Source organism: Periplaneta americana, chromosome 13, assembly GCF_040183065.1.
Source record: "Periplaneta americana isolate PAMFEO1 chromosome 13, P.americana_PAMFEO1_priV1, whole genome shotgun sequence".
NCBI classification, from domain to species: domain Eukaryota; kingdom Metazoa; phylum Arthropoda; class Insecta; order Blattodea; family Blattidae; genus Periplaneta; species Periplaneta americana.
Genome location: NC_091129.1, coordinates 116,665,279 through 116,691,406, shown reverse-complemented (window position 1 = coordinate 116,691,406; position 26,128 = coordinate 116,665,279). Strand labels below are relative to the sequence as shown.

The window sequence follows — 26,128 nt, the reverse complement described above, 5'->3', positions numbered from 1 at the left end:
TTATTGCTATAATAGTTATGTACAATAGTGTGTGTATTGAAAGTGACATAATGAATTACTGTTGCAAGTTATTATTTTCTTATAGTTTTACTAAACATATTATTTCATTCCAGAATTAGACTTGTGTAAAGTTGAAGTGGACGACTTCGATCAACATGTTATTCGGGATACAATCTAAGAATTCTATCGTGTTCAGAAAGTAGTACCTACGATTAAGAAGATAATTCCGAATGGATGATGCCATTGGCGAAATAATTAATTTTGGAACAAGTGATGATGGCAGCAATGATAGGAATATGGATTGTGTATAATTGTAAATTAATGTAAATTCAAATAATAAGCCTGTAAAATATTATTATAAGAATATGTACTTATTAGCTGAAGGTGCAAGTCATGCAGGCCTATATAATGTATAGAAATAGCTGTAGTAACTCCGCCATTGCCGCTCCCCAGCCCGGATGAGAGAGGAATGTACACACGATTATATTTAAATACTTACTCATTACAGGTTAATTAAAGCTTGCTACGAAACTATGTTCTCCTCTCAAAACCGGAGTATCGAGAGAAGATGATGTCTGTATTGAACCAAGTTCTTTTACAGTAGAGAGCCGTAAGATAAAAGAACCAACGTTTTTTGAAAAGAGTCACGTTACCCGAGGGAGGGGCATCCTTGCAGTGTCGTTATGTTGATGAGTACACGCCGTACCGAGCAGTTACAAAGACAGACTTAGGGGATGTAAGGTTCAAGATAACTTGCAATGACAGTAGTTACCCACCATTTGCTCATATTGGGTTGAGGGAAAATCCCAGAAAAACCTCAACCAGGTAACTTGCCCTGACCGGGACTTGAATCCGGGCCACCTGGTTTCGCGGTCAGATATGCTAACCATTACTCCACAGGCGTAGATCAAACAAGCAAAGACAATTCCCTGGACACCTATCCAATTCCACTTCTCCCTCTGAAGTGACTATCACCCCTGATCACATATATAACAGATTGCTCAGTTTTATATGCTTTGATGGCAACCAATTTCACTATGCTTCCATTTAGCTATTGCATAAAAATTCACGTTATAATAACTCTCATTTGAATTACATGGAGCAACTGTACTTTCATCTAGCAGTCATTCTCAATCAATGGTGGCGATCCTGGTGGTTGTTCTCTTCCATATGTTACCGTTTTTAACATGGGGATGGCCAATCTGTTATATACGTGATCAAGGCTATCACACAACTGACTTCGCTTACAGCTGCTTCTACACATGCATGTTAGCACCAATCTACATAATAAAACTTTACACACAATCAAAGCACAGGCAGCAACTCACCAACAACTTCTTGCACCACAAGAGTGACACCATCACGGCCTCTGTCAAGTGTGACAACAGAGCGGCTGTTGGGTGACACATGAGGATGTCCAAAGAGCCCAACCTTGTGCGTCAACACTGTGTCCGTCAGGTAGTCCAGCAGAATTTGTCCAGTGGGCCTGCCTGTCACAGGTTCTTCGCATTCCATGATCACAAAGCCATCTGAAAGCATAGACAAGCACTTGCTTACTTTATATAATGAAGTTTTGAAATATAATATAAAGTGATAAATTAAATACAGTAGAACCCCCTTTTAACGAATCTCTGAGAGATTACTTTTTTTTTCCCCCCCCCTTAAATAGTGATTTTCCTTAAAAGGGAGTTTACATAAAATGGGAAGAAAAGGCTAAAATACTAGTACTAACATGTGTGTTACATGTACCAAACATTACAATCATTTAATTAGGCCTATAATTATTATTAACTACAATAAATTTCATTATAATATTTTCTAACTCTTGAAATGGTGAAGTACGAATGTTTTTCCATTTGACTGAACCCAAACCACAGTGAAACTAGGCACTGAAAATTTCTTCTTTCAGAAATACAGGAAATAAGGACAATACGATTAATGACAACAATAACCACACAAATAGCCTTTCAATGAATCCCATTACATGTAGACATCCGTGGCAATGAAAATGCAGACACCATATAACAAAGAAAAGCACACGAATAAAACAAAAATCACAATATAGACCTACCACAAACAATCTGATATGATGGATAAAAACGACAAAAGATACAATCTACAACCAAACTATAAGAACTAGGATACAGGACAAACCATGGTTAGAGTTAACAAGAATAGGAAAGGAAGCCAGTAACTAAACAAGAAAAGAAGCAATGGCAAACTTCAAGATGTACAAGGGACAAAACTGCCTCCCAAAACACTTAAAAAGAATAGGCATCTGGAACCAGACCTATGCATGATATGCAAAGACAACTGCACTACTGCACTTTGGGTGCTGGTCACCTACCCATTGCAGCGGATTATCCTAAACCAACATCACAGACTGCTTGAGAAGCTGGAAGTAAATGGAATATTTCCAACAATCCGGCCATAAGAAGAAGAAGAAGAAGAAGGAAAACGAGGAAGGAGCAGAAGAAAAAGGACCAGAAGAAGGAGGAGGAGAAGAGAAGGAGAAGGAGAAGGAGAAGGAGGAGGAGGAGGGGGAGGAGGACAAGAAGAATAAGAAGGAGGAGAAAGAGAAGGAGAAGGAGAAGTAGGAAAAGGAGGAGGAGAAGAGAAGGAGGAGGAGAAAGAGAAGAAGAAGAAAAAGGAGAAGGAGAAGTAGGAAAATGAGAAGGAGGAGGAGGAGAAGAAGAGAAGAAGAAGAAGAAGAAGAAACAGGAGAAGGAGGAGAAGAAGGAGGAGGAGGAGGGGAAGGAGGACAAGAAGGAGGAGAAAGAGAAGGAGAAGTAGGAAAAGGAGAAGGAAGAGAAGAAGGAGGAGGAGGATAAGAAGAGAAGAAGAAGAAGAAGAAGAAGAAGAAGAAAAAGGAGGAGAAGGATTAGGAGAAGGAGGGGGAGGAGGACAAGAAGGAGGAGGAGGAGAAAGAGAAGGAGAAGAAGAAAAAGGAGAAGTAGGAAAAGGAGAAGGAGGAGAAGGACAAGAAGAAGGAGAAGGAGGAGAAAGAGGAGAAGAAGAAAAAGGAGGAAAAGGAGAAGTAGAAGAAGGAGGACAAGAAGGAGGAGGAGGAGGAGGAGAAGAAGACGAAGAAGAAGAAGAGAAAGAGAAGAAGAAAGAGGAAAAGGAGGAGAAGGAGAAGAGAGAAGGAGAATGAGGAAAAGGAGGAGGAGGAGAAGTAGAAGAAGGAGGAGAAGAAAGGAGAAGAAGGAGAAGGAGGAGGAGAAGGAGGAAAAGGAGGAGGAGAAGAAGAAGAAGAAGAAAAAGAAGAAGAAGAAGAAATATCAGACCTGAGGGTTTGCCAATTCTGTTGCATCCATTGTGCTTGTCTAATCCAACTGGTCTGTTTGGATTAACCAAGCATAATAGACTCAAAAGAATAGACAATCCGATAAGTTTCATACTAAATTATCCTGATGATAGAATGTGTAAGTAGGTCAAAAACTTTGGAGATAAGATATCGCAATACATAGTGTGAAAATCTAAAATTTTTTGCCAAATATAAATATTTCATTATCTTTATCAGCTTCACGCATTAAAACTCTGAGTTTGTCGCATTTGAAAACCTGTTACTCCAGTGCTTTCTGGAACCCCACTGACACTTCTTCCTGGTACAGTAATACAATTTGTTTACGAGTACGAGTGTCTTGTATTCTATCAATATGGTTACACTAATTGGTGCAGTATTTTATTTTAAAGTAGTTATATTGATAAGACTCGTTCATAATATTACCCTGACGAAAAGCTCATCACTTACATAAAGCTGAAAACTGTATCTGCCGAGGAACGCAGTTGAATGGCGTCAGGTCGATGCTACGGATGTAGCGCATGTTGGCCAGATCCAGCTTGTACAATCCACGCTGGTTTGTATGTGTCACGTAGCCATATTTGAACATGTGTGTCATATCCTGAAAAGAGAGGAGGACAATCAACAGTTAGTGAAGCAATTGTACTGCATATTAAGATATGATTCAACATTATTTTTCTAATGTCACGAGCTTGTCTTCCGACATTTCTAGCATTCTCACCTGGCAAAGACTTATAATACGTAATCCACTTCTGAGATTGGGGCACCTGGAAGGTGACCCTGATGATATGATAGGATGATCATGATTATGTAGCACCAGGAGAGGTCTTAAATCTAAACATAACCTAAATTTCATACCATGGACGAACCCAGGAATAATTCTCTTTAAGGAAAAATTCCTGTGCTCTAACTGGGAATCGAACTCGGGACCTTATGAACTGTAGCCAGAAGGTCTGACCACTTGACCATCATTTCGTCACCAAAGTTTTTATATTCGAATACTGTGAGATTTAAAAGCTTTCTAAAAACATGCAGAACATGTACCCCTGGTAATACCAGTAAGTTACAAATTGCAACAAAAATACTAAATTAATGGAGTATTCTAAATAAAAATAGAAACTTATAATATAGTATGTACAAAATTCTGTGATAAATAAACAACCCGGATAAAATTGATATAAGTAGTGTTCTCTCAGTTACGTGAGTTAAAGGACATGGTGATAAATAATCAGAGAAAAGGCAAACGACATTATTGGACTGTCCTCAGAACAAATTTTCTGGCCTCCAGAACCTACAAACTCTATTTTCCCGACAATACCATGTCATCCAACATGCTCATACTATATTAATTTTAACAAACACTGAGCAAACAAAAATCAGATGTTGACAAGAAAAGCCTTTTATAACAACATCCTCACCAATGACAGTCAGAAAATCTCAAAATTTATAGTGTAAAAATCTGCGACTAATTGTAACAATTTTAGAGCTCATTGTACCTTAAACAAGCACTTGCATAAATGGGTTTAATTGATAAATGTGATTATCGTGGGTGCAAAAGAAAGCAGAACAGCAAAATACATTCTGTATCAGTGTTTTGTTCTCGCATATTTAAGAGCATCTGTACTGGCAATTTTTTTGGCCAGATATGATCATCGTCAACAGCACTCCGATTTCGAGCATCCTCAAGTTGGTCAATGGTTTGAGGTTTGAGTGATGTCTGATTCACTGAGAAGCTGCTAAGGAGATAGCACAATAGGTTCATATAACTGACCTAAGTACGTATGAGTTGTCTCACCCTTCAATCTTTGCAATTTAATCCAATTTCAAACATAAATCAAACACTAAAAGATGTTAATATAATAATACTGTGTTTGATTTGCTCATCTCAAATGGCTTTACCCTAATAATTCCAGCAGCAATGGAAAACATGTCAAGTCAATTCATTTGCTCGTGCAGCATCAGTACAGTTCAGCAAAGTTTGTACAGTTTCCATAGCAACAACTAACTTCCGATTTTGTGGCGTGTATCTTGATCATTTTTACACTATCATTGGTCCTTGGTGTTGACTGTAAGTTGTTCGAAGTAATGGAGTGGACAAAATAAAATACGTTAGAATAAAATTAATGAACTGATGGAAAGGCTTGTTTGTGGGATTTGTCTGCAAAAGAATACAGAGACAAAACAAAGAAGGCCGACTGTTTTAGAGAACTAGAATTATATTTAATTGTTCTCGAGAACACAATAGAGAGCTTTCACACTCTCGTTGTATGCTAAACGTTAATGCTACATTGACATCAGTAATGGTCGTATTTGGATAGAGTAACTTGTTAATATAATTATTTACCTTGTTTTATACAAACTTTTTGATTGGAAGTCAAATATTGACGTATGTTAACGTTTGTAAAACTTCGGAAAGAACAATTATACGATATTACCCCCTCCTTTAACATCTATCACATCGTAGGTCCTATGATAGTCAATCAATTGGGCTGTAATTTTTTTAATTGAGATGAAATGGCTGCTCTGAAATTGATGTAACAGGAAGTATTTTTGTAGCACTATATTAAAATCGTGTTCTGACTTTCTCAGCAAGTTTTTGAATCCAAATCGATCTTCAACTTTAAGCTCGTTTAGAATGTCTTCTGTATAGTGTCTTTTACTAAGATATTGCCGCATCCACATTCTCATTTTCTTCCTTTTTAAGGTCTTCTAACAAGCAATTGAGGCAATTACAAAAGTCAAATCATTATCTGAGTCCATTGTCCAAGGTTTGAAAATAAGACACTACCTACATTAAAATCTCATAGACTGTTTATGGTGGACTACGCAAAGAAAGTCAAGTTTAACATGTTTAACAGTGTTGTTGTTTTCTAATGCCAGGCGTTTGACAATAAAGTCATTTGACCTCTTGCACTCCAATATTTTTCAAAGATATTATCATGACCAGCCACTGAAGCACAGATTTTGAGGTGTTTCGAATCCATTTCTTGGTTTGAGTTGCACAATGGACAGTTAAGGGACTGATATATTCCAATTCTATGCAGGTGTTTGGCCAAACAATCATGGCCTGTTGCCAATCTAAATGCAGCTACAGACGATTTTCGTGGTAAATCGGGAATTAACTGTGGATTTTGACGCAGAGAGTTCCATTTTTTCCCTTGGGATTGTGTTATCAAATTTTGTTTGTTGAAGTCTAAGTATGTAGATTTAATAAATAATTTCACAGAGTAATACGTAGATTTAGTAACAGGTCTGTAAGTAGCAGTGCTGCCCTTCTTTGCTAAAGCATCCGCATTCTCGTTTCCCGGGATTCCACAATGGGATGGTATCCATTGGAATACAATTCTTTTATTGAGTGATATTAATTGAGAGAGCATTTTAGTTTTTTCTGCTGTTTGAGATGAAGGTGTGTGTTTAGAGACTATTGATAGAATAGCTGCTTTGGAGTCTGACAATATAACTGCATTCCTAAATTTATTGATGTGGCATAGAAGATTCCTGAGACTTTCCCTTATTGCAATGATTTCACCATCAAAACTTATTGTTCCATATCCAAGAGATCTATAAAGTGAGAAGAGACAGCACGTAACACCTGCACCGGCACCTTGTTCTCTGGAGATCAAGGATCCGTCGATGTATAAATGAAGTCAGTTTTGTGGAGGATACCTAATATTAATTGTCTCTAAAGACAATTGTTTCAGTATTTCAGTGTTTACTTCTGATTTCAGTATTTCTTCTGTTAAATTTAGATTATATTCTATATTTAATAGAGTTAAAGGGTTTGGTTTAATTTGTAAGTTTTCTTTTAAATTCGGGATATTGATTTTCTGTTTTAAACAGTGTGGACAAAGTGTTAAAGGAAATTAGCATTAACATGTTCAGTCAACATGTTGGGATGTTAACGGTAAACAATTTAACATTTAACATGTTGTTGTTAAATGTTTAATAGTGGAGACGAGCCTTAAGAAAACCACTAGACCATTGTGGATGAACCTGAGAAGAGGACTGCTCTCTATAAGTAACACAAACAAGTTAGACTCACTTGTATTGGGGGCATGAAGAGGCCGCGCACGAGGTCAAACTGGCCATCTATTGGCTCTGGATGTACAGTGTGATGTTTCCTCTTCTGTGCCGCATCACGGATTATCTGGATGGTCTTGATGCCCTGGTTGTGCTCGCTGCGCCAGTTCAGCACCCACACCTGGTCCAGGTGTGGCACGTAATGCAGTTCCACGGGGAACTTGTCCGTCACCACAACCTGTACACAATCAGTTGAGGCAAGTGATGGATATGTCACAAAACTATAAGGCATACAAAAGGTGTGATTTACAGGATATTTCAGAATAACTATTCCTAATTTTCAGACGTGGTAGAGCAGCTATGGGGACTATAAGCAAAGTAGGGAGGGAACGTTCCTACCCACCCCACATTCGTTTGACAAGACAGTTGTTTTGCTAAGGCAAGTGCAGTGGTGGATTCGACACACCTTGCGCATCAGTAATACCTCCGCTCTTATTTCTTGTTTCAAAATCTTTACAGTATTTTGTTCATAGGAAGTACACGTATCATACAATAATAAATTATGACGGCCACCTACTGTCATTAGGCAAATTATATATTTTTCAATTGTATAACTATCATGTGCACAAAAAATTCTTGAACTGCCTTGTGATCGACATAATAAAGTATTTCTTTTTTAAAAACAATAAAGAAAAAAGCAAAGCTCCATTGTCATTTAACTGCACAATATATTAAAAGATACAATGCTCAACATAATAAATTGTTTCTTTTTAAAACTAATAAAGTAACTAAACTCCATTGTCATTTAACTGGAAAACATATTAAACACAATATAATGATCAACAAAATCAATTGTTTCTTTTTATAAATACTAAAGAAAGTAAAACTAAGCTCCACTGTCATTTAACTTTAAAACATATTAAACAAAATACATGAGATATGAATGAAACGAAATACTACTGTAGGCCTATACTGCTGGTTTTCATTTTTTTGTTGTTGATTGCCCTCGAAATTTCTTGTTATTAACTAAAAAGGATATATTTGGCTCTAAAATAGAACAACTCAACCGTAATACTGAAACTAAATGCATGTCTGTGATCCTAGACCTGGAGATACTTTTGGTCATATTCATTTTGAAAAGAAAAACTGCTCACAACAGTAAGCTGAGCCAAACATAGATACCATACGCATTGCAAATGTGCGCAGATTAGGGAATTGCTCCTCTGGTAGGTAATCCATTTTTTCCTAAACACTTTAGTGGCGTGCTCTTTTGCATCTCTATAGTGCTCTGATGCTTGGGTAACATCAAATACAAATGGATTATTGAACAGACACGTCTCCATGTCTATTGCAGTTCTTCTGAAAATCTTTCTTGGAAAGAGAACGCATCAAGTAGGCCTAATATGCACCCAAAGTTTTAAATAACTTCAGTTCCAGATACTACTTAATAAAATAACAAGTATCTAAATCCTGAAAATACCATAAACATATCTTGTTTTGTATCTTTTCACAAATATTACGAAAATAGCTTTTAAAATTGTAAATAAATACTTGTAAGATCACCGAAGTCAGCTTTAGCCTATGCTTCCGATTAAAGTGGCGGTAATATTGAAGCGCTTTATATGCGCAATTTTAAACCCACATATTAAGCAACAGACTTTCTTCTTTTTGCAAGTAACAAAAAATTCTTTCTGCCGCTCTTCCTGAAACTGACGTCCCGAGATCGAACCCATACCCACCACTGAATGAAGCGTGTCTAGAGAAGCACCAGGCGGAGGAGAGTCGGTGGAGTGGGGTAAGGCGGCTTTGAGTGCAGTGGCCCTTCGGAGCCATTTTTTTCCCCATGGTTGTGGTAGAGAGTACAGAATGAAACATTTTTGTGCAATAAAGTATGTCCATAAATGCTTCCATATCGAGATAATGATACGAGTATGAAATAAATGAGAATTTAAAAAAAAAACATTGATGCAAAAAGTAAACTGTTTACTTAATTCAGATGGTTATACAGTAAATTATTGTGAAAATGGTACTTAAAAATTATAGAAACTGTTCAAAATTACAGCTGCCATTGTCAACACACAAAATATGTTGTATAATTAAATGACGAATTCTTCGAAATATCTGCGGGTGAGTACAAAGATCATCAAAAGCAAGAAAATTCTAGCATCTAATGCCTGCTGTTCACGGTCAAATTTTTCGTTAAATTTATTATATAATAAATATGATGAAAGTTTTGATAAATAGTTTATTAAATTGGTTTCTTGCTCACAGTCAAATTTTCCATCTAATTTCTCTCAAAAACACTATTTCCAACTATGCAGTCTGTTTGTCCTGCCATCTAAGAGAATACTTTGTACTGTTTTATCAATTGAAATCTGTGAATGTCGTTTGTCACAATTTCTTTGTTCCACCTACAGTCAGTCATGCTTAATGTTTATGTTTGAACTTCGCAATCTGCACACCAGACAGTGCTGCTTCCACACACCCACTGACTGGTAGGTTTCAACCAATATTTGATGAAAACAGTAGGCCTACCTATTTGGGAAAAATTGTGTTCAATACTTAACCAAACTCGGTTTTAACTCATCAACAACAGGAATTTGATAAATTTCAATTGAATTAAATTTATTAAACTAATTTGACTGTGAGCAACAAGCATAATATGACCCCTGATACAAAAAATAAACTTTGGAGAATGTAAGCCTATAGGCCAAGCAGTAGGACCTACTCTTCCAATCCAATGATTTGGAAAATATTTATTTAAATAATGTGACGCTTAGGATGTTGCACAAATTCTCTGTGCCTCATTAGCATTGCCAGAAGCTGCTCCATATATTATATGCATGTCTGCTCATTGAACATTATTTTATAAACCGATGCATTTTTAAAGAGTGAAAATTTATAAACAGATCTGACAACTTATTTTGGGATATAAAAAAAAATCAACTTCAATTGTTTCCATAGTAATGGAAAATAAGATCAATGATGAATTTTGACTTTTACCATATTACCTCGATACGGAAGAAAATCTGAACACTACTTTATCACGAAAAAATGTTTAATTCGGAAATGCAGACAAGTGAGTGATACTATAATAAAAATCCGAATCCAACGAACGAATTTTTTTCCAGTAAGTGAGCACCTACCTTAAGCCTGCATTAAATTGCATGGGCAATAAGTACCAGTAAAGTTAGGTTAATTAAAGCTGAATAAGATTTGGTTGATTAAGCTGATATAACATTGCAATTATTAAATTTATTTTAAAACACAACTGTTAAGGTTAATCTAGATTTGGTAAAGTTGGGCAAAGTTCATTTGATTAGAATTGTATCAGTTAGATTAATTAAGTTCTAATAAAATTGGATTCATTAACACTGTATCAGTTTGGACTGAGTTGACTAAGAGTGAACTTGGGAGAAAAGAAAGGTGGCATATACTCAAAGTCAGTTGGATAGGATGGATGTGAATCAGTTTAATTTAGATTGGTTATAATTGGATTTTTTCTGGCAATATGTGCATTATATTTTTTATGAATATGCATTTATTCTTTTAATTTGACAGTTAAGTTTCTATACATACACCCCGAGATTATGCCCATTACTGTTGTTAGAAAATTTGTCATCAGCCATCAACTCATCATATACTTACATCTACTACCACCATCTGAATCTTGCTGATCACCAAGACACGGTCCTTGCGTGGCTGGGCAACGTAAACATAGCGGTTGGCAACATTGATAGCCTGGCCCCAGCTACAATTTACACCTTTGTCTCCACACACATATTCCTGCAACACAGTTGCGACAATAAAAGGAATAAAGTTTGCCTAAAAAGAAAAAAATGTATAATAGATATGGCATTCACAACTTCATAAGTATATACTTGTTTCAAAAAGTTTCCGGAATATATTTTCTTTGCCGAAATGAATAATGTTATGTGGTACTGTATTTCTGTGTCTGATGTTGGCAACATTCATGACGTCACTTCCGTAGAAGTTTCATGATCATAGTCATTGTTGTTGTCGTGCCACAACTGGCTGTTGTTTGTGTGATATTCGTTTGTCACATTTCAGAATTTGGGATACAGAACAATGCGCAAATATCAAATTTTGTGTCTTTTTGCACAAATCTCCTTCAGAGACATTAAGAATGCTTGAAGTTTATGGTGAAGCAGCAATGAAAAAAAGCAGGTCTAAAGATTGAGCAGAGCGCTGGTCGTCTTTGATACTTATACAGCCTTCATTCTAAAATGTGAAGAACAAATATCACACAAACAACAATAGACAGTTGTCACACAACAACGACTATGATGAAGTAATGTCATGAATAATACCAACACCAGAAACAAAAAAATGTACCACATAACATTATTCATTTTGACGAAAAAAAGTATATTCCAGAAACTTCTTGAACCAAGTAGTATATTTGCTGATATTCTCAGAGATTAGAGAAGTGAATAAGATATCATAAATAAGACAGCATCCTGAGAGCATTCATTGTCAATACCGTTTGTATATATTTATGAAAATAAATTTCAGTCAATTGACAACCAATTCAAATGTACATTCACATAAAACAAGAAAGAAGGAAACTCTCTTCATTTTCCATATAATATTGAGTTTATGTAACAAACCTTTCTAACATACTGAAATTCGAATATGTAATTAATTACATAACTATTCAAAATAAAAGTCTTCATTACATGAACTGAATAATAATTTGTACTTATTTTTTATAAGTTTTGTTTACAGTTTTTCGAACACTGCAATGTGTGACCTTGTTATAGTATTGTGAAATACACTGTGTAACACAGTTAACTATACATAGGGTTTAACATTGGAAATCAATTATTTATAAATACTATCTCCTCCTCTATGTCATCATCATCGTCATCATCATCATCATCATCATCATCATCATCATCATCATCATCATCATGAATCATTTAAGTTTAGAATCAGTTCAGCCTGTTTCTATATCTCAAGATGCTCTTGATGTGACCAGCATTGTTCAGGTTTTCCTCTGTCTCAGCACCCTTTAGTTTGATACTAGAATGGTCAGTGGCTGAGATTACGGCTGCATTCAGAAAAACACATTGACTGCTAATAAGTTAATAATTGTCTGCTGCTCCTCATAGTATGAGGAATAAGATACCATCTTTTCCATCACTTTTAAAGTTCGATTTGTGATTTGCTTACATTGGTAAGATGAAAAAACAATCTTTATTCCTCACTTGTTCCTTCCTGCCTTGGTACTATTGCCAGAAAAAGTAAAGAGCTGATGAAATTGTGCACCATATTTCCTATTACTTTCATGTTTATCATTTTATCATCAAAAAAAGGTTTCAAATAAAGTTGTGTATTTTCTTTTGTTTTAAATTGCTTTATAAATTATCAATTTTCAATCGTGTCAACTCAAAAAGTCAAATCACAATTCAAGATTTAAATGCATTCAGAAAAACTCATCCAAACTATTGCATGTCACATCACAGATGACCTAGTGATAACTCGTTGATGTGTTCTGTTGAATGTGGCCATTGACACAGAGTATAGGCAGTTCTACCAACCTAAAGACCACTAATACTGCAAAAATTCCCTCCCAGTGAAATTAATTCCCTACTGGCTTACAATGCTCTCAGAGATAGGTCTTTTGAAGTAAATTTGATTCTATTGTGAAAGAACTTGTACATGGTAGGAAAAAAAGAATACTACTAAAAAATGAGCTAACAACACTTAGTATTCAATCATAAAAAATAATGCCAAATGGTGTAATGATCTGGTGCGAGGTTTTTCAATATATTCATCGTGATCCAGATGTAGGGACATTCAACGTTTCAGAGTTATATATAGGCTCCATCATCAAAGAAGGCACTAAAAGGGAAAGTTTATCTACTGGATTTGTTACCAGTCTTGGAGAGAAGCTCTTGGTAACGAATCAAACAAATTGATTATTCCCTTTTTTCTGTCTTCCTTGATGGTAGAGTTCCGAAAGTTTGGATGTTTTATATCAATGACTTACTTACTTACAAATGGCTCTTAAGGAACCCGCAGGTTCATTGCCGCCCTCACATAAGCCTGCCATCGGTCCCTATCCTGTGCAAGATTAATCCATTCCCCACCATCATATCCCACCTCCCTCAAATCCATTTTAATATTATCCTCCCATCTACGTCTCGGCCTCCCCAAAGGTCAATTTCCCTCCGGTCTCCCAACTAACACTCTATATGCAATTCTGGATTCGTCCATACATGCTACATGCCCTGCCCACCTCAAACGTTTGGATTTAATGTTCATAATTATGTCAGGTGAAGAATACGATGCATGCAGTTCTGCGTAACTTTCTCCAGTCTCCTGTAACTTCATCCCTCTTAGCCCCAAATATTTTCCTAAGAATCTTACTCTCAAACACCCTTAATCTCTGTTCCTCTCTCGAAGTGGGAGTTCAAGTTTCACAACCATACAGAACAACCAGTAATGTAACTGTTTTATAAATTCTAACTTTTAGATTTTCTGACAGCAGACTAGATGACAAAAGCTTCTCAACCGAATAATAACAGGCATTTCCCATATTCATTCAGCATTTAATTTCCTCCTGAGAGTCATTTATATTTGTTACTGTTGCTCCAAGATATTTGAATTTTTACATCTGTGACACAGTTCAAATACTCAAAAATCTTGCACTAGGTCGGTAATCGTGAAAGTCTCAAATCGTATTTAAGCAATAGTATTTTGAGGTTTACCTGGGTTCCGGGGATTATATCTGTAGCCTGAATCTGGTGATATAATCTGCATGCTGTTGGTTCATATACAGACACACCCCAGTCATGGAAGGAAAAGAAACGACGCTCCTCATTGGGTGCAGCTGTGGAATAAATATAAAAAGTATCAAAAAAGATTTACATGGGACATACCTGTTGAACATTTTAAAACCTGAACACTTGAAATTCTGCTCAGAATTTTTCAGTTAGAATTATATTCTCGTACACAGTCCTAGCATTAGTCTAGACTAGAGGTCAGTAAAACTCTCAATTGGGAAATATATCTGTAATACCACACTGTAGTCTACTGTACTTATTTTGTAAGTTTTGACAAGACAGTCTTCCATATACTTAAAGTCTAGCCTATTGGATAATTCATTACTGAACGCTGTAAAGCCATCAGTCTATGTTGTAACTTGTGTTGTATGCCAGAACTAGACAAACTGACCGAAAATTTAGGAGCCAGCAAAATTTTTTAACAACCAAAATTCACTTGCTTTCCTCTTTAATGCGAATCAGTTGAATCTCACAGAAGCTTACTAGTACAGCTTGCTTTCTATTGGTTTCACTTAATTAAAGACTTAGATTATTCATGTTAACTGTCATTACATGATTCATTCTGTATGTAATAAAGAAGATGTGAATCTATATTTCATTCTAGATTCATAACATTAAATCCTATTTGACATGATGCTGTTGACATTGGAAATGATCGCAAATGATCTTTTCATGAATCTCTCATAAATAAGTCAGAGAGTTAAAATTATTATATGTATGAGCGAGACTCGTTCTGTAGATTTGTCGCGAATTTTCCTAATTTTTTCCCGAATTTGGCGATTTTTATTAATATCTCGAAATCGTACATTCATTGGTCACGAAGTTTTATTACTTTATTTTCGATAGTGAAATATTCAAAATAAGTACGGAAATGAGTCTGTCATTCATTTTTTATCCTGTGCAAAACATGACTGTTCAGCTGTGAAAAATGAAAATCTGTGTGTCATGCATGTGCACTGGTTAGGTTCGTTACTCACTAACACAATAAGAAGAAATGTGTAAAAGATAATTTACCTCATTTTCAGCAAGAGTACACAACGAAAACTAGGAATAATGTATTTTGATAATTCAGCAGTCAATCAGCTCTAGTGTGCAAATGAACATAGGCCTAATGTTTTTGACATTCACATGACACTTTTCTCGTCTAGTGTGTAGCCAGCCTTATTAAAACCAGGGAAACCTACAGGGCAATAGGTGTATTTTTATTGCCAATTTTTAAAAGTGATTTCCATGTTTTTATATTCTAAGGGTGCTATTCATAGAAATTTCGCAGCACGTGCTACGAGCGTACCAAGCTAGCCCTGGCTATCCACTGGATACTTGTACAGAATTCAAATCATATCCTATCGCTAACACTGGTTTATGAATACGAAAAACGCTGATCATCCAACAGAAGCCCGCTTTGGATACGGCCCTAACTTTTTCTTCACATGATTTACTGTTTAAATACAGAATTTTTTCATCACTTATATATTTGAATAATGACTATTTTCAAGATTTATATACAGTATTTAAGTAACGACTTCTTTCATGAATTGCAATAGTTTTATTTACTGACTATAATGTACAGTATTTTATTCAACGTTTTACAGTGTCCTTACTGATGAGTTTGCTTAGTAAGGGAAGCTTTTTATGGATACAACCTTTCAAGATCACGAATTACTCTGAATTCATACTACTCACACATTGTGGCTTTCAACATTTCTTCTTCTTCTTCACAAATAAATTTACCTCGAACTGAATAACAAAGTTTTTGTGTTTTTATCACAAATATCTGTAAAGAGTCAGCAAACTGTTTTTTTTTTTTTTTTTATTTATTATACACTTCATTATTAGTAGTGGTAAAGCTGAGAAGCTATATTATTATACATACTGAACATTTTTTCTTCACTAGAATAACTGACAGTGCAATTTAAGATTCTATCGCTTGAGACTACCTGGCTTTGGCAAACATGACATTCATACTCAATGAAACAATGCTCTTCACAATTTCCGTCATTATCATCTCCAATTTGAAATGCTGCTGGCTCATCCTCCTACCATGACACGCGTTTCTTTATGCTATATACAAAGTAGGGAGATTGAAGTGATGACGTTTCTAGATGACTCCAAGATATTTTGGAATGGAAGGCTATGTCTCAGAGCAGCCATTTTCAACCGGTATGCCACAGCACACTAGTGTGCAGTGAGTGATTCATTAGTGTACCGTGAGAAAATTAAAATAGTTAAGTTTATCGTAGTAAATCGGATAAATGAAAATGAAACGAGTAGTAAAAAAGTGAATCCACAAGAATCAACATTCAGCGAACGAGGCACATGTGAACGTTCAGTAAACACATTCCTTCTAAAACCCTCAAAATTTTCCCCTGGTTAGGAACCACTGGTTCGGATTATATGGGTGTGTTGCAGGACTTTAAATTACACCTTTAGTGTGCCACATGTTGAAAAGGTTGAAAAACGCTGTCCTATAGTCTTAACAACTTATGAGAATGAGGTACAGAGACCATCACCAGGAAATCATATTACGAATATACTGTGAAAGACTGAAGAGGAATGTGCGATGCAGCTCTTGGAAGAACCAGCTGGCACATACAACTGGCATGCAACTCATTTCACAGGGACGTAAAATAAGCCTACTTGGGGCTGTAGTATATAAGGAATGGTCCTTTCCTGCCCTATAATGCCATAATTCATAGAAAGTTGCAATTTTTCAAAATCATTCATTCAATTATAACCCCTACAAATATTTATTGTATATTATTGAAATTTTATTGATAACATACTGAGTAAACATTAAATATTTCTCACTCTTGAGTTGAATGGACGTACTTGGTGTGGGATCCTCCTGTACCACCAGAGAGGATATGTCCCTTGTCATGCCTCCCACGTTGGTCGCTTGGCACATGTATGCACCAGTGTCTGCATATGCTATGTCGTGCAGCTGCAGCTCTGTGCCGTTGCCAATGATCTCGTATTTGTGGGGCGTATCCAGCTTCAGGGGTTCATCATTCTTCAGCCACTCTACCTGGTGGCACAGAAAAGATAGCCTAACATTTCAAAATATTCGTACTTAAACTGTAATGCAATCTTAAATTCGATTAATTAGGTTTTCTTGATTATTTTACTCTATTTTACACAGAATAGTCACTAGTATTTCGAATATGTGATGAGAACTGAGTAAAGCTTAAAACGTGACCATTCCAATTTGCACTTACCTTTGGAAATGGCTCACCAATAACGTGACAGAACATGGATGCTTCTTCACCTGGACGACGAGACTGGATTCGTGGGGTAACTTTCACTTCAGGAATAGCTGCAAACACAGAATATGAAGTGAATGTCAGGCTACAAAATCACCAAAATCTTTCACTCGATGCAAAGGGTTCACCAAACTGGAGAGAAGTTCCCAGGAAAGAAGATAAAGAGTAAGTAACACAAATATATGAATTTGAAATGAAATGAGTAGGGCTAGAATTTTGATGAAATTGCATCTTTTTTCTAGTAAGCCAGAAACATAGTTGCTTTAGTATTTATATGTTATGTGATAAACTGAATGTTTTAAGACACATATGTTAGGGCATTTTTGTGCATTTTTTGCCTATTTCAACTCATAAGAGCACTTTTTGCTTTATTCGATCATTTTTGAGGCATTGTCATTTAATTTTGGCCATAAATCCCCATTATTAATGTAAAATAATGCTTATTTCCTTTGATATTTTCTCTACATATTTTGTCCATTAATACCCATTATTTTGTATAATATTATAATCGTTTTTCTACACTATTGCCATTTTAACGTTTTACACCCCATGTAATGGATCAGTCCAACCACCCCTTCAATATAGACTCCTCTATGCCTGCTAGTTCCGGATAAGAGTGGCCTTGTGGTGGACAACATGGAAACTACATCAGGTAACATAATTAATTAAAGTGTACTACTTAGAAAAAACTGTGTACAATTAAATAAACTTAAATGTTAGTACTAAAATTTAATTTAATTACTGATCTGAATATTAAGTAGAACAAAACCTCTTTTCCTACTAAGCCAATTATGTAAGATCTATTTTTAGGGCATTTTAAAGGCATTTTTGAAAGATTTTTAGGTCATAAATGCATTGTTTTTGGGACATTTTTAATGATTTATAGGTCATCAAAATCCTAGCCCTAGTAACATTTACGTCTTTCAGTCACTCAAGCAGATTTACGGGCTTGCAATGAGCCCAACGATTTCCTGAACCCCTCCTCATCCCGTTTTCTTTGAACATATGAAGATGAATATCCAGCCAATTTTAAAAATATTGTGATTTATTATTCCATAATAAGCAAATGAAAAAGTCCAATCTGCACTCCTTCTAAAACTTTCTACAGGTCTTTACATATCACCATAATGGCTCAGTGCTAGAGCACCAGGCTTATAACCCAGGCAACCTGAGTTAAATCCCGTCCACCTTATGTTGGGCAAGCCTATGGTCCAGGCAACATCAGGTTTTCTACAGGTACTCCAGTTCCCTTGTGACATCCCAACAATTCTCCATCATTATTCATTATGAACGTTATGTGGACCCACTGCCCGTTGTGCACTCTGGGTAGTCTGACGAACTAAATGGTCTTCTTGGCACAAGCAACATCTATGAGCATGCTTATACAGTCAGGGTGAATAACGCCAAATTAAGGACCCTACCATTGTGGGGGGGAGGGGGGAGAAGACCTTCACTTTAAATTTTTCATGATGTAAACAAACTCACAAATAAATAATGTTTAAAAGCATAACGAATTTGGTTGAAGGATATGCAAGTAGTTGCCTAGAATGATGTGATATAACATTTCTATGGTGTGTAAAAAATTAATATGAATTGCAGCGATAGAGACAAACGTTTGGTGAGAGAGCAGGAAGAAATTACACCAAACAATTTTATTATCTCAATCGATTTTTTTAACTAATGGTGGGTACTTGCCTGTTTGCCAATATCCATGTGAAGGAAGCCAGTTGTGCAGATCAATTTATCAATAGAGTCATTGCCCAGGATGCACCATAGGAGTCTGTCTATATTACACGAGCAATGAGATGAGATATGGATATTTAAAAACATTACAGATGTTGCTGTTCCTTCCAGTGGCGCAGGCAAAGGGGACTCACCAGGCTTAAACCCCCCTCCCATTTTTCAAGAAATATTTAAAAATTATATTAGATTTAAATCATGAAAAAACAATCTGCTATTGGCGTTGCGAGTGAGACATAGAAAGAAAAATATTGTTGCATTGTTTCTACTGACAATGAACAATATTTAGACTAAAAAATCCTTTATAGTTCTGCTGACAAGTTGCTTTAAACTGACTGATGAAATTTAAATTATGGTTTATTTAACGACGCTCACAACTGCAGAGGTTATATCAGCATTGCCAGTGTGCCGGAATTTTGTCCTGCAGGAGTTCTTTTACATGCCAGTAAATCTACTGACATGAGCCTGTCGCATTTAAACACATTTAAATGCCATCGACCTCGGCCGGGATAAAAACCTGCAATCTCGAGCATAGAAGGCCAGCGCGAGGGTGACCCGACCGATGATTTTCAAAGAAATTACGAAGCTACCATTCTCAACAAAATATATCTAGATTTATTTAAGGTCGGCATCCGTTCATTCACTCTGGAATGAAACAGAATGAATTTTGTTTTACAACAACTTATGGGGAATCTAAATTGATTTTAAATTTCATAGTATTTAAACAATAATTATTATTGTCTTTAAAATATATTGCATTTAAATTACAAATACATTTGCCAAGTAATGTTACCAAAACTTGCCCCCCACCACCTTAAATTCCTGGGTATGCCTCTGGTTGCCTTCCAATGAAAACTTAAAGAGGACAGAGGTTATTAAATCTGCGAAATGCCAAGAACTGAAAATTTTCAAAGTTATTTTTTGTTCAGATAAGTATTGTTGAAATAAAGCTTATTATTAAATATCTAAGTCTTATTTATCAGTAGGTGAATGCTTTTTTATTGCAATAGAAAACCATTCTCCTACTGATAAGTAAGATTCAGATATTTAATAAGAACTTCCAACTTTATATTCGTCCATTAATTTTGATCTACTAACTCCTCTCTCCATTTTCTCGAGTAATTCAAGCTTTTGCTTGAGTGTGAGGATGTTCCTCTTGCACTTAGCAGTAGTAGCCATGATGGTACTTATCACATGAATTAAACTTTTACACGCTGTAGGAACAGAGAATTTCACATTTTCCTATTTAGACTCATACAACACTCTCTCAAAACGGGCGAGTTCAAGTGGTAAATTTAAAGATATTGTCTCTGTGCATTGTTTGCAAGACCCAAGCAACAACTTACCGATGCTACCCGGTCTACTCCAGGGACATAACGGGGTTTTCTATCTATGTTTTCACATGTGAACAATGTAAAGAGTAAACACAATATGCAGCATGTGCGATCCACAAAAATCACTCAAATCTTCATCCGACTTTTCCCTTTCGCACGAATGACTTTTTTTTTTTTTGCCGAAAGTGCCATTGTTTTGGTATTGCCAGTTATTTAGGTGTCGAATAGGAAGAATTTTACTGTAATAATAATAAAGGTAAAGGTATCCCGGTAACATGCCATTAAGGCACTTGGGGGGCATGGAGGTAGAGTCCCATGCTTTCCATGACCTTGGCACTAGAATGAGGTGGTGTGGTCGGCACCACGCTCTGACCACCTTTTACCCCCGAGAAAGACCCAGTACTCAATTTTATAGGAGGCTGAGTGAACCTCGGGGCCGTTCTGAAAGTTTGGCAACGAGAAAAAATTCTGTCACCACCTGGGATCGAACCCCGGACCTTCCAATCCGTAGCCAGCTGCTCTACCAACTGAGCTACCCGGCCACCACTGTAATAATAATAATGATAATAATAATAATAATAATAATAATAATAATAATAATAATAGGTAGTAATAATGATAATAATGGACACATTCACAGGGTGATACTCACTATGCACAGTGAGCACATGTGTCTGCACAACATCCTTGTTACGCTGGGCATGGCATGTGTAATTTCCTGCATGGATCAGCTGGATGCGTGTCAGATAGAGTGATCCGTCACTGAACACCTTCACCTCGTCCTCGTTCAGTGCAGCCAGGTCAGCCTCATTGCGGCGCCACACGATGGGCGGTGGCGGAGTGCCCGTCACATCACACTTGATTTCCACATTGTCGCCGACACGCGCTGACAGATGGTTCACCTCCAGTGCCTTGTCCAGAGACACTACCGACACACCTGCGAGAAGACACACACAAAAAGCCTTCACCAAATTCCTACATATTTTTTAAAATTACATGCATTGCATGGCTTCACTTAAATCTACTTTACTCTTGCATTTGATTCAAGTTTTTGTTAGTTAATGCAGTGGTTAGGCCAGGCATCTGTTACTACTAGCTCACCATATATTTCCTCACACTCAAATCTATCTTTCTTTTACTGACTCTCTCATTCTTCAGTCATTAATTAATTAAATCTCATATTAATACACTCTATCATTAACTTACTGATTCAGTACACAATCACTGACTACTAATTTAATGTCACTCACTAAAACAATGATTCACTCAAGCTCAAGGTCTCTCTATCATGCTCTACATGTATAACATGTTCACTCATTCAGACACTAATTCAATGTAGAAGTAAATTAAATAAATAAGAAAAACAGTAACTCACTAGCTCATTTATGCCCAGTTTCTGGAAAGACAGTTACCTGTACATACAGAGTTATCTAAAATTTAACGCGCTGATATGTTTGAAACGAGTTTCTGAAACAGCAGTTATCGTCATCTTTACAGTTATCTGTGCTTCAAATGGTAACTATACCTCGGCCTGTAGTTACCTGGCTGTTAGTACTGATTCGAACAAATACCGACATGCGGCGCTACTGCATTACTGTTTCGTAAATTATAATAACTGATATTAAATAATAATATAAACCAGAATTAATTAGTTTACTATATTATTGGTATAATTTTAAAAAATTTGGCGTTTTATTTACGTGACTTACAGTAAATGTTCTACTTTCTATGACATATTAGGATAATAATGTGCGTTTGTAAAAACAATTTCAGCCCACACCTGTGGAGTAACGGTCAGCGCGTCTGCCGCGAAACCAGGTGGCCCGGGTTCGATTCCCGGTCGGGGCAAGTTACCTGGTTGAGGTTTTTTCCGGGGTTTTCCCTCAACCCAATATGAGCAAATGCTGGGTAACTTTCGGTGCTGGACCCCAGACTCATTTCACCGGCATTATCACCTTCATCTCATTCAGACGCTAAATAACCAAAGATGTTGATAAAGCGTCGTAAAATAACCTACTGAAAAAAAAAAAAAAAAAAAACAATTTCGAATATCTTAAGCTTAATTTTCTTCATAAACTTCAGATTCTATGCCGTCAGTCAAGGAATATTATATTCTTGGGTGTTCTACCAATGCCAATGGTATTTCGGTCTCCAAAAAGTCCATTTGAACACTTGAAAGCATTCATATAGACGAATGTAACATATTTAAAATACCAATATGGCTGCCATAACCATCACAGCTGACTGCGGTTGCAATTTTGTAGCAGAAATTACATCTAGCCCTCTCTCCACTAGTATTATTTACCTCGATCACGCCAAATACCAACAGTTATTGTTTTTTTAATCATATTACGACTGAGATGGAAGTGTACATGTACACTATCATTTATCACACAGTTCTATAATTAAAAAAATCTTGCTCCTACCACAGTCTACTATATACAGTCGCGAAGCTTGAGGTGTTTTTTTGCAAATCTCGTGATAAAGCGCTCCAAGCGGTCAGCAACTAGAAACAATAGACTGTCCATGGTCGACTTTGGACTGTGTCGTATTTCTATCGAGTGCTAGCTCATTGCGTATTTCACATTAATGCTTGTGAAATGTTCGTTATTGGTTATAACGAAAATGTTAATGGCTAAAATATAATAATTGGAATAATAATATGGAACAAGGAGGAGACGTTTGTAGTGCTATACATTGTAGCAACAGTAAGAGAAAGAGGCCGATTTCCGAAAGATTCAGAAAGGGTTCCTGGGTTTCCACAAGAATGCTGTGCAGAAACAAAACTGTTAATTTGTAGTTCTTTGTGACTGTTAGAATACATTATATCCTTAAATTTCACAATTAAATGTTTCAGTCTAACCGAAAGGACATTAGATACCGGTTAAAGTTCTGTCACTTAGGTGCTAAATTTCCAGAGAAATAAAGGTTAGGTCTAATTTTTTTTTCAGAGGATATATTTTTAATTGTAGCTATTAATTTTGTTATTATTTTTATGTGTTATTTTACTGAAGACATAGAAAAATTAAGTTTGTTTTAATGAAACTTATTGATCACGTTTTATTTTCAATTCTGCTGGGATTATTATTGCTTAGGCCTACTTTTTCTTCAAAGGATATGTTTTTAATTATAGCTGTTAATTTTGTTGTTATTTTTATTTGTTGCTTTACTAGAGACGTAGAAAAAGTCTGTTACAATAAAATTTATTGATCACGTTTTATTTCCAATTCTGGTGTGATTATTATTGCTTAACCTCATCCCATTTTGTTAACTACATAAGCCTACACTACAAGTACCGGTACACGTAAGTTACTCCATTAATTTATATTTCCATTATTATTGTTGTAAAGAGAAATGCAAATTAATATTTATTGGTTTCATAGTTAATTGTCGCTATAATCTTAAATGAGTGAAGCTATTATAGGCCTAGTAAATTTCAGTTCGTTTTGCACAAACAAAAATTATATCAACTTATTTCTTGCAGGTATCTTCGAGTTTATGGTGGAATTTAATATACTTCATTAAAATAATAAATTAACTTTATGCATTTAATATTTCAATAATGTAATGAAGGTGTTAATTTTTCCAAAAGAACACGACAACGAAAGTGTAACATATTTTGTCGGCTGCGATGATGAGGCGATAGTAGCGATCCTAGTGGTGGGCAACTACCCATGTTTGTATTTTTACTACATATTGAGCTTCGCGATTGTATATAGTAGACTGTGCTCCTACTGTCATATTACGACTGAAAACTTATGCAAATAAAAATAACTAAAAAAATCACTAACAAAATACTAGTGGAGACATCTATGGACAACAAGAGATACTGAACTTGAAGTTACCTCAACTGTTAGTTACAAGCGCTGATAAATCTACATTGAACTTGCCAGAAACTCATGAAAGTTATCAGTGCAGTTAAATTTATAAGAGCAGTTAAGTAACTGAGAGTTAACTGAGGTGTACCAGAAACCGGGCATTAGTAATTCAAGATTAATGATGCCTTCTGGGGTCCAGACCTGTCTTTGGACAGTTGACTAAACAACAATAGCATCAAGCACTCTCTTAACTATGATTTCCTCTATAACTCAACAGCTCACTAACTCACTTTGCAACTCTCTCAATTATTGTTACTAGTTCAACTTATAAATGAATGAATACATAATTAAATAAATCATTAACTTAGTCCATGATTTAGTAATTTAAGAAATGAATAAATGGACCAATCATCCACTTGGTTAAAATTCACTATCTAATTAAATTAAATGAATCAACCAATTATTCGCTCAATAATTCCATTCAGCACTCTCTTAAACAACGATTCACTCAACAATTCAAGGGCTTACTAATTCACTACATAATCTTCTCAATCAATGTCAATAATTCAATCTATAAATAAACAAACAAATAAAATTATTAGCTTACCCATTTTTAGATTCGAGGACTTTATAAATGAAGCGGCCACTTACTTAGTTATCACTAATTTAACAAATCAACTAATCATATATTTAATAATTCAATCACTAACTAGCGAGATAAATCCATTAATTTAATAAAAAAATTACACTCTCAACAACTAACATCAACTACTCGCTTCTATATTCATTTCCTCATTAATCCAATCACTAACCCAATCATTCAACGAATTTACTTAACCAATCAACCAACCAATAATTCATTCATTCACTAATTCAATGAATCAGTAGTGCACTAGTTTATTCACTCAGTCACTCTTTCCCACTCTCCAGGGGTTAGGCTGAAACATTATTCGTACCTTGTCTTCTCTTAGTGTGTGTATATTTTTTATGCATTCATTTAGTAGTTTATTTACACCCATTCATTTTGATTAATTTCTTCATTCTTTCATAAACTTTAGGATTTACGATAAAGCCCTTACTTTCTTAAAATCTACTTTTACTGTACCCTTATGCCTTACGTTAATCTTTTCTGACCTCATCATCTATCCTTACCTTTATTTGTTTCATTGACTGACTGACTGATTCACTCAGTTATTTATCAGTTCTCTTGGAATTCATTCGAAATTCGATGGGGACAGTAAAACAGCCACTGTCAGTCGCCTGACTACTCTCCTAACTCTGGCTGTTCAAGTTTACAGAGGGGAGAAATGACCCTACCGGATGTGACCAACACCGCCCACTTACGTTGGAAGGGGGAGCCAGTGAATGTCTGTAGAGGCTAAACTTTCAGCTTGAAAATATAAGAAGACATGAAATCTAGACAGTTCCACAGATGGCATAAATATGATGATATACAACAATACTTTTGCAAAGCGCGATTTGTGGAGAGCAGTGCATAGAAAATTCTGCCGAAAATATGTGGAATCTCCAGTTTCATCTAAGAGTACAATTCATAACCTTGTACAAAAATTCAGAAATACAGGTTCAGTATTGGACAGAGAAAGAAAGGTGACGACATGTACTAACTGAGGAACAATTAAATGCCATAGGGCAAAGGTTGGAAAACAGCACGGTAAAATCTTTTCATTTTGAGTATTGTCTTTAAGCATAAGGTCAATTTTTGCAAAGTTTCCATCAGGCTATTTTCACCACAGAAGTGGGACGTGATTTAGTGGCTTGTCTCAAGTATCTATGGCTATCTGTTCAGCGATAATCGGAACACGAACTGACAATCACTGCA

The 26,128-nt window shown here is 35.9% G+C and overlaps 1 protein-coding gene across 3 annotated transcripts in view; it reads right to left on the bottom strand.

Annotated features, from left to right (window-relative positions):
• Window positions 1-26,128, bottom strand: part of LOC138712306 (follistatin-related protein 5-like) — a 218,015-nt gene that overhangs the window by 19,963 nt on the left and 171,924 nt on the right. For 2 of the 3 annotated variants that reach the window (XM_069843933.1, XM_069843934.1), the window contains exons 5-12: window positions 21,123-21,407; window positions 17,352-17,449; window positions 16,945-17,161; window positions 14,062-14,183; window positions 10,973-11,110; window positions 7,347-7,562; window positions 3,755-3,905; window positions 1,329-1,529 (exon numbers count right to left, since the gene is read on the bottom strand). In XM_069843933.1, coding sequence (XP_069700034.1) covers window positions 1,329-1,529; window positions 3,755-3,905; window positions 7,347-7,562; window positions 10,973-11,110; window positions 14,062-14,183; window positions 16,945-17,161; window positions 17,352-17,449; window positions 21,123-21,407 — 1,428 coding nt within the window. The remainder of the gene's footprint in view (window positions 1-1,328; window positions 1,530-3,754; window positions 3,906-7,346; window positions 7,563-10,972; window positions 11,111-14,061; window positions 14,184-16,944; window positions 17,162-17,351; window positions 17,450-21,122; window positions 21,408-26,128) is intronic. The other variant, XM_069843935.1, reaches the window with a different exon arrangement.